Source organism: Bacillus rossius, chromosome 1 (assembly GCF_032445375.1).
Source record: "Bacillus rossius redtenbacheri isolate Brsri chromosome 1, Brsri_v3, whole genome shotgun sequence".
Classification (NCBI taxonomy): Eukaryota; Metazoa; Arthropoda; class Insecta; order Phasmatodea; family Bacillidae; genus Bacillus; species Bacillus rossius.
This window is the reverse complement of record NC_086330.1, coordinates 117,252,670-117,268,223: the sequence shown is the minus strand read 5'-3', so window position 1 is coordinate 117,268,223 and position 15,554 is coordinate 117,252,670. Positions and strand designations below refer to the sequence as shown.

At 36.8% G+C, this 15,554-nt stretch overlaps 1 protein-coding gene across 2 annotated transcripts in view; it reads left to right on the top strand.

Moving 5' to 3' along the window:
• Window positions 1-15,554, top strand: part of LOC134542984 (serine/threonine-protein kinase SMG1) — a 322,401-nt gene that overhangs the window by 84,813 nt on the left and 222,034 nt on the right. For both annotated transcript variants that reach the window (XM_063387640.1, XM_063387630.1), the window contains exons 16-17: window positions 4,697-4,861; window positions 11,610-11,764. In XM_063387640.1, coding sequence (XP_063243710.1) covers window positions 4,697-4,861; window positions 11,610-11,764 — 320 coding nt within the window. The remainder of the gene's footprint in view (window positions 1-4,696; window positions 4,862-11,609; window positions 11,765-15,554) is intronic.

Genomic DNA, 15,554 nt, shown 5'->3' with positions numbered 1-15,554 from the left:
TAACCTAAAGCTTTGTAACTAATCACATTCATCACAAGGGGGAGGTGCTGAGGTTAGGTTTTGCATGACAAAGGGTCCTTTCATTGTTTCATGGATATAAATATCTACTTGCTTTTATTAAAAAAATTCAAATTAACTTCTCTTGAAAATAATTTTTTGTTAGTAGAATGTAAGGGGGACTAATCTCTTTATTTAATTTATTACCTTATGTAATACCCCAAGTGTCTTAAAGAATAATTAAGTAATTAGATAAAAAGATTTGGAAACTTGAATACTGGGGCCCTCAATTAATAGCTATCAAAGTCAACATCAGAGGCGACACTAGGAGTAAACAAAGAAAATTTAGAGACTCCCTACGAACACTTGGGAGGAAAAGGATCGTTATTATATATTAAATAAATAAAAACAACTGTTATGTCTATAGACTTCCTTATTTTATTAAACATTGTTCTTTCTTTTTTTTATAGATTAAATTTTCCTTAGTAACGTCTGTTTTTCATTGATAAGTGATCTTACTTAAATTCCTCACAATTACTCTTATTATATTATATTCTTTGAACTTATTTAGTATCGGGCCGGCCCTGAATGTTTAACAAAAATAACAATACTTAAGAACATTAATGAAATCAACATTGGTAACTTTAAGGGTTGTACATATAGTCCTTGCAAAACCATAATATAAATTTCTTCTCCTCGACTTGCTTTTACTGTCCGCTGTCTTAACTGGGTTACACTATTTTTTTTTGAGTTCGTGAATAGAATAATAGAATTATGCGGGTATCACCCGGGGCTGTAGGTAGACGGTGATTGAGGTAGTAGGTCTAAAGATGGTGGATTCTGCTCAGGAACCGACTCCAGTGGGTCTTGGCAGAGGATTTTGGCTGCCCCAAACTTGGAACCCTGTCTGAAACAGAGGTCCAAATTCCAAAGAATTAGACCTGTTTCCAGACAGTATACTTAAATGGCGCAAAAGGCCAATAGAAGGAAAATTAAAGGGGGGGATGACGTCAAGACTTACCAAAACAGGGTGTTGGTCCTGGCGCTCAGGAGAGGGCGTCTCGTCTCCGAAAACCCGAACCACGACGCGCGGTAGACACGGAAGTCATCATGAGTTAAAAAAATATGTATATATATAATTTAAAAAAAACCAAGGTTCTCTACTTTCAACTAAACTACTGACTGGTTAATATTAATTTTAGATAGGGACTTCATCCCTCTAGTCTGAGAAGACTACATAATATACGATGCGATGTCGATGATTCGCCGAAGATCGCAGTTACAAACGGTACCAGTCAGTCAGGAGGCGCGCACCGAAGTAAGTCCAGAGCGGGATATCACCAGAATATCATAAGCGCGGGGTCTCTAGAGAATGGGAGGGGGGTTAGGCTCTGAGCCGAAAATTACCGAGTCCACCCGAAGGTGTCCGGCATAAAAAATAATTAGATCTTACTGGAGTGACTGCGCGACTGAGGTGCTATCTTTTGGTGGCGAGAAGAAGTACTAATAAATCGACTAGTGACTGACGAGAGTGTCAAGCTAGGGGGTAATGGAGTAACCAGTGGTGCCACCTAGCGGCCTGAGACATAAGGGGGAGAGAGGTTGTCGTTACCTCCGCGCGAGCGCTGGTGTCGGCGCTGCCGACGCCCACAAGTGGCATTAGTGACCACAGCCGTCGCTAGATGTCGTTAAAGTCCAGAATCGTAACTGCGGCTGTCAAGCCTGAGATGGCTTTGACTTCGGTTAACGTACCCGAGCGGTCGTCGCTCCTAGCTTCACTTCTGAGAAGGGTGGGTGAGCAGGAGGGGGATGGCTTCAAAAAACGCATGGTCTGTGGGACGCAAGGCCCACGGGATCCTCCTGTCGTGTCTTGCTGCTAGTGAACCTTATACCGATTCGTGACAGAGTTAGCAGGGCTCAGCACAGCTTCACAAGCTGCTCTAGGCAAAAGTGGTCACGCGAAGAAATAAAGTTACTGGCCCTCGACGTGCCTGGAGGCGGGAGAAATATTAGCCAGAATGCTAGCCTAGCATGAGGCTGGGAAAGAAAATCAGCTCGCCTCTGAGAACAGAGGCTGAGGGCCTGGCCTTAAAGAAAATAAGATGAGAGAAAAAAAAAATATTTCCAAACATATTTAAGATTACAAAATTTTAAATAAAACGTGCCTAAATCCCTAATACACTGCACACTTATATCAAATCGCTTAGAGCTTGGTTTGATATGCATGTCTTTTTAACTAAAGAAATTTATTTTTTTCTCAAGAATTTTTCCAATTTCCTCAAGAATTTTGGTATCTGTCACCCGAGAATTTTAAGACTTGCTACTCAATAAATTTCCGAGTCTCTATTAATGTATCAAATTACATCATATGACAGGATGTAGACACAAGGAAATATGATCTACTGAGTATGATCGTTGCATTGCACAATAAATTAAGACTTATGAATTATATTAAATTTATATGGATTGAAATTGTGTTTGAACCTAGTCGCAGTAAATAAAGAGTAGTTCCGTGAGCCAGGACAAATCTATACTAATATTATAAAGCTGAAGAGTTTGTTTGTTTGTTTGTTTGTTTGTTTGTTTGAACGCGCTAATCTCAGGAACCACTGGTCCGATTTCAGTGTTGGATAGTACATTTATCGAGGAAGGCTATAGGCTATATTATATTATCAATAACATTAGGGATCCTTACTAAAAGTCCAATAAGGTAACCCAAAGTGTAAAAAAATGATCCGAAAAAATCCTTACACGGCGTGCGCTGCGAAACATATTGATTATAGAACAAAACAATGTACTACCACTTTACAGAACATATAATTGTCTTCAAAAAATATCGCGTAACCATATGTCTAACTATTGTAGTTATCTCACAATTAGTGTTTTCTTTTATTTTTTTAAATAATTAAAATGCAGTCGCTTCAAAAACTCTTTATTGTGTACCTTGGTATTAATCCTTATCAAAATAAATTACTGCATATTCAAGACAAATTCAATACCTTTTTGAATTTTTGAATTATTCAATTCGGACTTTTCATTCAAAAGATTTCGCGATATTTAAAATGTAAGTATTAGTGTTGTAGCCAAACAAGTATTAAGTATTGCACGCGCATGTATGACTAGCATTGAAGACCTAATCTCTAAAGTGTAACCAGATGTAGTCCATATAGAAAACAAAGACTACCAGTGGATGTGTCAAAGGGCAATATTGGCAGCTAGAAACAGTAGCGTTGACGACATCAATAACATGATACTGGGTAAACTTCCAGGAGATAGAGTGAACTACAGGTCCATTGATAAAGTAATGGATCAAGAAGATGCGGTACATTATCCACAAGAATTTTTTAATTCTTTAAATCCGAGTGGCCTTCCCTCACATTCACTCAAATTAAAAACTGGCTGTCCAATTGTGCTGCTAAGGAATCTTAAACCACCAAATTTATGCAACGTAACCAGACTCCAAGTAAAATTTCTTCACGATAATGTGATTGGTGCTACAGTATTGACTGGTCCAGCAGTAGGGCAAACAGTGCTGATACCTCGCATACCTATGATACCAACGGATTTGCCTTTTCACTTTAAGCGAATTCAATTTCCGGTGAAGGTATCGTTTGCGGTAACAATTAATAAGGCCCAGGGACAAACCTTTTAGTACGTAGGAATAGATTTACGCCAAGAGTGTTTTTCGCACGGGCAACTATATGTTTCTCTGTCGAGATCTGGTTCGGGAGAAAATCAATTTCTACTTCTGCCGGAAGACAAAACTAAAAATATAGTTTACGCAGAAGTACTTTAATATACCATTGGTTATGAGTGTTTTGAGAATAACCTAAAACTGTACATCTACCATATTATCTCAGAAAGTCGCAATACCCCCCAACAAAGTCCACGCGGACAAAGTCGCGGGCACTGCTAGTGCCATATAAAGCAGGCACAATTATTGTCAAATAACTTTCTTTGAAGGAGTTAAGGTTCCGTCAAAAGAAAAGTTGATCATGGGTTCCTTGGCTGAAAAAATTAGGAACCGCTGCCTTAAATAAATCATCAAAGAAGTGTTTTTTTGCTAACCACCAACTACAATAATCTGATGTTTGTTTAGCACTTCGGGGAACATTTTTGACCAAAAAATAAATTGTTTATATCCCGAACATGTAACAATGTTACAAACGGACCCGGTAAAAATTCTGGAACCCACGTATTTCTAGTATTTGAAATATTTGAGATTTGAGGAATAATATTGGAGAAAATTTAGTAAATTGAAAAACTAAGCAGTGATATTTCTGAAGTTTACTAGGTATATGTTTTCTTCATACCTGTCCTATTTCCATTTCCTAAAATATTGTCCACTTTATATGTAATTATATAAATTAAATAACATTATGTATTAATTCTGGAAACATGTTGAAACAAACATTTTAGGGTTGAATGTTTCCGTACCATAGTTATTTTTTTATTTCTTGTACGTTTTTTTTATTCTTTACCCTTGAATCTTAGATTGGGATTCGAGGAGTAGATTTTAGGTACTCTTTGTGATTTAAATTTGAAATTTGGATATGAGAAATTTAGGATTCAACCCACCATTAGTTTTTTTTGTAAAGGGCAAATGGATTGTACTCAATTAATATTTTTTATATTTGTGAACAGGTTTGTGTTACAATGTAAAGGTAGTTGTAAACTAGGTTGTAATATTTTTTTCCAGCCTGTTCGCACATTTTTTCACACCAACAAGAGCACCTGTGACGAGTGGTTGTCTCGCATACGCATAGCAGTTGTTGTTGTGGCACTTCACGCGGGCGAAGCAACCATGGCCATTCGTAATGGACAGTGCTTGCTTCAGGATCTTGTGGAAGCACACAATCTCCAGGTAATGAAACTTACATATCTTCTGAGTGTTTTGGGTTGGCTTCACAATGCCATTGAAGAAAATGTTTTTCTCAGTTCAGGAATTTTCCAATTGGAAAATAACTTTTTTTTTTCTAAAAATGGAACAAGAGTTTGAAATATATATTATGAAATATATACTATTAAATTTAACATTATAGTTGTGGCTTAACCCTTCACAAAAAAAAAGTATTTACTCAACAAGCAGATTTCCTTGACATTTACAAGGAATTATGCTGCTCAGACATCTTTTTAAAGAACACGTAACATATATTTTTTGATTAATCATTCTTTCTATTGTCACTGAAACTTGTAGTTATTTCATAAATTATACTTGTGTACTTGTGTATTAACGATATAGGATGCATCTTTCACCCTATTTTCTCTCTCTCGGTTTTTAAAATATTTTACTGGTCGCTGACCAGGTAAAATAACTATAGTATTAACAAATAAGTAAACACTTTCTGGAATTAATTTCTGCAAACTCTTGATTGTTACAACTCAATAGCATGAAATTTTTTATTCCTATACTGTATAAATAGGTAAAAAAAAAAAAGAGAGACTTATGACCCGATCAAAAGTAAATATTTGTTTTAAATATCACTGCTGTTTAGTTTATTGCATTAATTGGACATTTTATGTTTGAACATGGATCCAACTTTAAATAAAAGTTTACTTCTTCTATGATAGCAATGAAAACAGTTGTGTGCCAAGATCATTTTTTTTAAATTCAAATAAAACTCAAAAATGAAATTAATGATTACTTAAATATTATGCACAATTTAAAGAATTCCATTGATTCAACTTACAGTGCTTAGGTAGATACATTATCAGCATGTCCTGCACACACATACAATAAGTGTAACTATGTTAGAGGCATTAGCAAGTTAAACAATCTACCGGTGCAGTTGTACAGAGCTGCTGAAATTATATTACTGCTGGTTTGTTTATATTTAGCCAAGACTGTCACTGGGTAACCTGCTGGTTCTGTTTTGGTTTTTACAGTAACATAACAATAATGGTTTTATGTTTTTGTGTGTTATATATTATTTGGCACATACCGTATAAACCCACGTACCACCCGCTCCCGGGTAAGACCAGCACCCTTATTTTTAGAATGCCATGGTGGGAAAAAATGTTTTTATTGCAAATCTGCATGGAAAAAAAATAATTTAGTCGTGATTTCTTTTCCTTTCAAACAGTGACAAATCGTAAAGCATTACTAAAAAAGTACTATACTACTTATTACAGCCTCAGCATTTGTGTTAAAAGTGTACAGAAGGCAGTCAACTGCAATGTGGCAACATCGCGCGAGTAGAACGTGGCATCGCCACGCGCGATCGAGATCAACACGCCGTGTGTGCGCGTGACCTTGCCCAGCTCCCAGCTGTTTACAGTTACAATCTTCCGCGTCCATTATCGTGCGCTGGGCAATGACCTCGTTCAAACAAATAAACGATAAAGCACACGAGTCCTAGCCACTCATAATAAAAACTATTTTTATTAGATACATAATATTTAGGCTTAAATAAAAGTGACGTATAAAATCACACAGACAATAAACTTAACAAAAGAATAACATGATGTCACAGCCGTCGGCCAAGAACGGACTTAAACTTACGCACAGCTGTTGTCCACAGTGCTGCCAGTGTCAGAGCACTCATCATCAGAGCTCAAGCAATCGTCTTCCGTGCCGTTGAGCGCATTTGAAATGTTTCTGGGATCGCAGACCAGGCATTGTAGACCAGTAAAATAAAGGTTTTGGTGACGAATAATTAGAGGAAAGCTGGAATCTGTTTTAATCGACAAAGTTAATTCATAGTAAGAGTATCCTAAGTTTGCCCCGATTTACGAGTATAGCGTTGGCCGCCATTTTGAAAAAACTGTAGATTTTTCATTTTTTCCTGATTTTTCTCAAATTATCCGAAAACAAATTTTCCAATCAAAAAAATTGTTCCGAAGATAAATGTAGCTTATTAAATTACGATTCGAAAGAGTACAAAATATATTGAAATGGGTTATTTCGTAACTTAATTAACACTTTTTGAAAACCACCTTTTAAAAAGTACTTTCTAAATATTTCTTTTTTTTTTAGTTTTATTACTAGCAACATATCCGAAATAGCCCATCCTAACCGAAAAAGTAATGAAATAAAAGTTGAACATTTTATTATGCTTTTTACGAACACTGAGTTTTATTTAGTACTTATACATTTGTATATATAAATTAATAACTTGAGCCACCATTGTAAAAAGGTTATGTTGTGAGAAATCTTTATTTTTGAGTAGATTATTTTTGATAAGCAGATATTTATTTGGTCAAACATAACATTTACCATCTAATTTGATTTGGTAGGAAACGCAAACTTTATACAACATAGGATTAAAAACACTTTAAAAATGATCACATATGCTAAACCACTTAGTGATATAAACTTTTCTTTTACTTCATCTGTTGTATTGAGAATATTAAATGGTTTTGTGACTTAATAAATATACGTTAATCATTGAAAATAAGGTAATCAAAATCAATGGAAGGCTGGGTGCCGACAAAGGTAAAAAATAACATAAATGTTTCCTAATCCGAAATAATTTTGACAATCGAAAAAGTTTTATTGTTACTAAAATTGAAGGAATAATATACATACTTATTCGTTTACACACGATACATACAATCCATTGAAAGTTTTAGCACTTAAAAATTATCATATATGATGGATTTATTGGATACTCGTAACATACATACTACCGAAAATATAGAAACACAGGGATTAATAACAGCATTAAAATGTTTTACCAGTAACTTTATAAATAAATACAACATAGTGATTATCAAATATAAGATTATAATAAAACAAAAAGCTGGAAACTGGTTCTATAAAATATATTCAATATAATGTACTATGGCTTTATCAGTCTCATGACAACATTATCAGAAACTTGTTAATATCAATTAGCACTGTGCATTCGTGGAGAATTAAACAGTTTCTCTAAATAATAACAATTCAAAATAAAATATTTATAACACAGAGAATACAATAAACACATATGATAATGATTTAAAGACTGGGCAGTTAACTCGACACTGAGAATATATGACAAATTATTACTTACATAACCACACATGTGATATAAACAAAATACAAATGATATGTTTACGGGTCATTCCATGTCAGTTCATCCGACAAAAATTGAAAATGTAACCATTGTTTTTTAATTTTGATAAATATTGGTTCATTTGTTTGGTGACATAAGGCCACTTAAAAACCAAAATTTCAGATTTCTATCTGAAATACTTCCTGAGAAATCTAAGGTTTCGTTGTGACCATTTTTGGCCTAAAGCAGGTTGTAATGACAGCATAAATTGGTCAGTATCTGTGTTTCCTTGCTTTGTATTTCACTGTAATACCAATATTTCAGAATAAGAACACTTTTTCTAATGTAAAATTCTCTAGAGAATTCAAATTTTGCCACCAAATTGCTATATCTAGAATGGTTTGTAAGTTATAACAGAATTATTAACATGACTGATGTTTCATGTATCATCTGCATCCTTTATTAAAAAATAGACTATCTCAAAAGGCGGACCTCACAAAAAAATGAGCTTGGTACTATGTGAAAGAGAAGGAAATTTCCTATAAGATACATTAAAAAAAATAGTGGCTTTCTGCTGGCAACATGTAATGTACTCGATAATCGCTTACTAATGCTATATGTACACATAAAAAAATTTCCTACTTACACAAATTTATTGCCAATGAATTAGAATCTACAGACACAATCCTCCAATTTTTGCAATTAGCAAACTGCATTGATTTTCTGATAAAGCTGCCATTCTATATCACACTTGCACAAGTCTTCTTTCAAAAAACTGTAAGTTCTGCCAGAGCTGCTGGTTGATGGTGCCTGCAAGATGCTGAGTATGTGTTCAAAAGGAACCCAGCAAACATCGTCTCGAGGTGAAGGCCAGTAAAAGGAAGCACTTGGACCGGCAGGGTGCATGAAGGTTACTTGAGCATCTTCTTCTGACCTATCAATGTTGTTTACAACACCAACAAACCATTTTTTGTCATACACACAAGACACATAGCAACCAGTATACAGTTTTGATATCGTACCACCAGGGTCTTTGCTAGCTGCTGTAGCGAAATTGAAAACTAAGGAATATGCATTATCCTGACTTGTTTTCTTCATTCCTATTTCATACTGGGATATTGGTGAAGCATTGTGAAACCCTCTTGTGCCTGGGATTGTCTTTGCCATAGTATACAGTTGTTGTAGAGTCGAACGAACGTCATCCACATCATTCTTGTTAATGTAATGAAAAATAATACCTGTTATATGTGTTCATTGCAGTAGGTAAACATCTTAGACACTGATGTAATTTGGTCTTGGAATGGTTGTTGAAGACTAGCTTTTGATGTCAGACACTTAATAGTTCCCCCAATTCCATCGCAAGATGATTTGCCATGGCTTGTGGCAAAGAATGACTAAGAAGCTGTGAGCTGAAAATCTTGTGTGTGGTGGCACAAATTGAGGATATTCTTGCAGTTCTTGTACTGAGCAGCACAACCATCACTGAATTAATGTATGTGTTTTACATGAGGCAGGTGTCTTTTAACATATGTGACTATTTCTGACTGTGTTTTATACACCATGGAAACATCATGATCCAAATCATTTGACAAAAAACAATAACTGCTTGTTTTCAAATTAGCATTGTCTGAATTTTTGTAGTAAATAACTACTGGATGAACTGTACATTGACTATTGGTACAATGGTATCCTTGTGCTTCATTTTGGATAACGAAGGAAAAATTTTCACTGAAATCTAATAAAGCTATAACTTCTCTTTCAGCTGCTTGAGGTAGTCAGATTGTTTCTTTGTGGTATAGGAATGGGGTATGAGGAGTTCCATTTTTTGTACTAAAATTTCCATAAAGTCTTCTACACTTGAGGTAAGGGTTTGTAATTGTGTTCGGTCTGTACTGACCCACTGTTGATATTCAATCACATCATCTGGATCACAGTCTAAAGTATGATATAGATGCTGCTTTAGAGTATCTGGAGAAGGACATTGCTCACATTGTCTTAGCATACGGGCAGGATTTAAAATGTCACATACAAGATTCAAAATAAGTGAACTATACTCTTCACCTACACCAAGACAGTGAAGAAGTAATTCAACATTTTGGTGTATAGTGCACACACAGACGGAATGGGTTCCAGAACTTCCAGCTGAAACGCACCATTTAGGACGCTAAGTACAAAACTTTGAAAACCCTACCTTGAGAGATGGATATTTTGCCTTAAAAGAACAATACAGCTCATGCAAGTTGCATAGCAAAAGTCTTTTTTGTTTGTAAACATTTTTGGTTATACTAACTTTATCTTTCATTCCTGGCAATTCCCTGGGAAACTCATCATTTTGATAGAAATCTTGAATGACCTGCACAGTTTCTTCAGGTAACTTCTTCCCACCTGTGGGATGAACTAATGCGCAGATTCCTTTTTCCAGTGTAAGTTGTCTTGCTTGTCTTACCATGTACTCAGAAACACCAAATTCTTGTGCTGCCTTCTGTCTGGACCATGATTGAGGGATAAGGGTAAGAATTTGTAATTTTCTTTGTCTATTCATTGTGGGCAGCTTTTGCTTTATTAAAGTTACCAAACGGTCCAAATCGGCAGCCTTTTGTTCCACTTCATGCCTCTGTAATTCTGTACTTTCACTAGTTGATGTGGCTGGAAGCTGTACATCTAATACTTTAGATATTTTGTCTGCTACAGCTGATGATACCTCTTGTACTTTACGTTTCCCATATTTTTCTTTTGCATGTTGTGGTACAGTATGCAGTTTTATTAGTGACTGTTGCAAATATTCCAAACTTTTGTCAAGTAAGCTACGGGTTTCTTCTTTTGATGCTTGATCTCTAAACCCTCTGCAAGTCACTTTCAGATGATTCTGAAGATACCTGTGTACCTACTTCTTGAGTATTATATAACCTATTCCTACATGAGGAGCATAATTTTTTATCAGGAATTAAATTAAGTCCCTTGTCTGCTGCTTTTCTGTAGCACTGTAAAGAGATTGTGCGCAAAGAACGCTTAACTGGAACACTATGCACTTTCATAGGATCACAACATGATGTCTGAAACATTTCATACTTCTAAATATAAAACAATTCGTGATGAAAACATATGGTGTGAAGATTATATTTAGAAATACCTGTTCTCAGCACAAGAAGAGTTTGAAATCTTTGGAAAGTGATTCCAATCTTTTGATTCCCTTTGTTTTGATATAACACTCTTTATGGCATTCTTCATGCATATCATTCCCAACAGAAAATTTATGTATTTCTTTCAGTTATTGTATGAAACATTTTTATCTCTAGAATTCTTCATCCCTAGGGACATTCTTCATCTTAGTAAATCTTTTACTTCACCTGAAGGTGTCTTTGCATGTTGATGAGGGTTGAATTAAAAGAAAATCCAGGTTTGGACCTTTCTAGGGGTCTTGATAAAAGGCTACTGAACCAATCACTAACTGCTTGTAGCTGATAAACACTCATTAAATTGGTTTCGTGTAGTTTCGGTGCAAACTGGCTAAATGATCACATCCCAGTGAAACTGTAGTCATAACAAATTGCTAACATTCTTTAAAAGAGAATGTGTCCAAAAACATTAAATATGAAAATTTAATAGGTAATATAAAGATATTTGTAATGATTTCAGGGTGCAGAGTTTGAAAGGGCAGTAATGTATTTGTGCTGGGCCTATTGCAAACTGAGAGAACCAGAAGCCATATTAGGCTTGTACTGGTGGAGCAAGGAGGTGTCTGGGAGGAAGTTCCCGTGGCTGAAGGCAGCTGCGGAGCAGGCGTATGGGAAGTAAGTAAACATTTTCATTGACAGTACTGTTTTGTGATGCCCTGTAGTGATGCAGAGGTACAAGGCACAATGGTTAATTTTAAAAAGTTATCTTTTGCCGAAAACTACAAAATGAATAATCGCAAGTATCATGATGTAAAGCTGTGGTTACTTGCGGACATTATCGCATGACTTTATCCTCTTGTACAACACACAAGATTACCAGTGAGCCTTCAAATACACCCTCATTAATTTACAACAAATATCACATTTACTATTTACAGACCTTTTTCAGTATTGTCTGTGGGCATAGAGCATTCTTAATTTCATTTGTAACCAAATGAGCCAAAGCGAGTACCTTGAAGAATAATCTGCCGACAAACTAGTTCATCTAGTTATGACTCTTGTGTACTTCACTCGCCAAGGTAACACACACTACAAAAGTACTGTTTTTGTTTTCAACTGTTTACATCTGCTAGACAACCCTCAGTTCAATATTTCTAGTCCGAATCCCTCAGATTACACTAGCCTTATGCCCCCATCGATTCTGTGAGTAGTCACACAGTTTACTGCACGCCGTATATCTTGTTCCGCCTCGGCTACTCCCTGGCCACTCTCGGGCTCCTCCGTAACTGGCTCTCTCCATAACCACAACTCGCTGTCTGTCTTAAACTCTTCCGGTCTTGAATGCAAATAGGCACCTGCACTGCTCGCTTGCTGCCCAGGATTCTCTGCTCACCTTTCTTGAATACGAGTAGCCACTCGGGCTCCTCACTTCTTCTCCGATACGTTCGCTTGTTCTGTGATCAGACAAGTCTCAAACCTGTGACTCGTTGCTCCTTGATACTCGTTCACTCAGCTGCTTCCAACTGCTCTCAACTGCTTCTCATCCACCCAGTGAGTACGCATACACTCGCTCCCTCGTGTTGATGTCATAGCTTACTGGTCCCTTAGCAGGCGTTGCTGCTTGCCTGCTGAGTAGTTGAATCCCGTGCTTCGCTCCTTCCTTGTTAGGCCGGATGAGTCTGTCTCTGGTGACGAGTGTTTTAAACGCTAAGTTTCGATGACTGCCTCTCGAGTATGGTCTGCAAGGTCTCTCTCACACCCTGTATGTATACTGTTGCGTTACTCTCTGCATATAGGTTATTGGCAGTGTGCCTTATGCTAGGTTGTGATTGGTTGGTTTCGGCTGCCCCTAGTGTAGGTTCCTGGGTGGCGTAGGGGGCAATGGCCTGATAAGTTCAGGGGCTATCCTTAGCAGAAAATGCCCTGCAGATGACCATCAGAGGTCCCTCATGGTCCTCAAGAGGATAGCTGTCCCAGTGCTGGGCATGAATTCTCCCCTAGTCTTTCCTTGGTTGAGGGGGGTGGGTTCGTTGTAGGGAAGAAGACAACATCCTGGCTAGGGACCAATACATTCTGTCTTCGTTCAGCCACAGCATGCCTTGGCGTGGATCCAGGTGGCCTCGTCAGACAAAACTCCCTCTACTGGAATGGGTCATGGCCTGCAAGGGAGAAGTGCATGGGCACATGGCTTTGACTGAGAGGTCTTCTTTCCCCCACCTCAACAGAAGAATGTCATCTGTCAATGTTTTTTACTTACGCCTGTATGGGTGCCATTGAAGCTGCTGGGCCGCTGATCCTTCCCTTAGATGGTGCAGGCTGGTTAGGAGGTAACTGCATAGGTTGCCCCATGTGTTCCCCCTTCCCGGAAAGTACACATGTGTTTTACACTTTATTTCTGAGTTCACAAGCAATGGGATGACAGCCTCTCATTAGAATATAGTCTAGAATTGGTTGACTTCTTCTCTATGGCCTGTAGATATTCAAGTCCTGGGTCTGACTACCGTCATGCTACTACTCGCTTCAATTCCTACAATGCAACTTCTCTCTCTGTTCCACACTTCCACGGGCGCTGGTCAGACACAGGCACAGGAGCTCCTGAGGCTGGAGAGAGATCAGCGTTGTGAGTGAACTCAGCAGCTGGTGAAGTTACCATTTGGTGCCTCTCGGCATGGCCAAGGGCTGGACTTATACACCCATCGTCAGGGCTTAGGGGTGACATAGGCAAGGGTGGTTGCAGCATTGTACAATGAGGATTTAATATATATATATATATATATATATGTGTGTGTGTGTATATATATATATATATATATATATTAGGCATGTGCGAGAAAGACTTTTTTGAATTCGAGACGAGATCGAGAAAGCAATCTAAAAATTCTCGAGAATCGAGTCGAGATCGAGAAATCTGTACTTTAGTTAACAGGATAATATGATCCAAAAAAGTAAAACTCAATAATCTGACAAACATACATAATTATTCAATAATTTTATCAAGTATCCACAACTGCAATTGCAATTACAACTTTACCTTTACACTCAACAGTTTATTTGCCTACTGTCGTATGTAATTGTAAACATACGTTATTGATTCCATAGTCTATACAGTTTCCTTGAGCCATGGACGGTACTTGATTATGAAAGTCTGAACATTCACCACTATCGATATGTCACTATCGATACGGACCGCAATTTAAACATCATGTTGCTTGTTATATACTGCTGGCCGTGTGTATAACATAAGGCCATAAAACAAAATGCAATCGCGGAAGAATTCTGCAGTCATGTTTATATTTTTATTTTTTACCGTAACGATTTACGTTGATACTTGATATTGATAACGAAAATGATTTATTTTTAACTTTAATGTTGGTTTTATTAACGGAAAATAATCATTTTCTTCTGTAATTTAATGTGATAACCACAGCACAATTCATTGTTTACGTTTACCGTTTCATGTAGTGACTTGTGAACGGAAGTTGTTAGTTTTTAACTTTTTAATAATTTATCGTGTATACTATCGTAACAAGTATATTTTATTTTATTCGATCTACGTTACGTTGAAGATATGTTAATTATTTCAACACGCAACGCAAAATGCTGCCTCAATATATTATATTACCTAACCTATTTCTTGTTTAAAAAATTCTCGAAAATTCCGAGCCAAAAAAATTATCTCGAGACGAGATCGAGAAAATTTCTGTCTCGACTCGTTCTCGATGATGCCGAGACTCGCACATCACTAATATATATATATATATATAGGGTCATAAGAATATTGATTAAGAATAACTTTGATATGAAAGATGATAATAATTATTTAATATGTAGATAAGGATAATTGTTCAGAGCTGTTAAGAATTGTTATTAATTACTTTGGTTAAATTTCATGGAAAGCCTTAAAATACTAAATACTTATTTCCGTGAGATACTTAATTTCAGTAATTGTTTTGTTTAAAGCAGTGTAGACTATAATTTTACACGACATAACTTATAAACCAAAATTTCTAATACAGTATGAATTTCAACTTTGATTACTAAATTTTAAACATTGTATTTAAATTTTTTTGGTAATTTTAAATTCTATTGGATATTGCCAGTGTAATATTTTGAGAATAGTCTGGAAGGTACAGAAGGAAGAGCGGACAGGCGCGACACTCTGGCGCCAGAAAGTTATTTTTCACCTTGTAAATGCGTGTTTGGGATTTACGCGTCACGTGGACGCACAGCTGTAGCGACCGTCTGGTAGGTTCTCTAGAGGCTACCACTAGCCAGCCAATCAGGGCGAGCCCTGGCATGGAGTGATGTGCCCGTCCAAATTTCCTTATATGGTCATGTTTCTGAATTCTGTACTCTGATTTGTCAGCCCATGGGGTTGCCTCCCTTGTCTTCATCTTTACAAGGAAAGGTAGTCTCGTCGACCAAGTCACTTGTTGCTCGATCGTCGCCGAACCCGGTTGCGTCG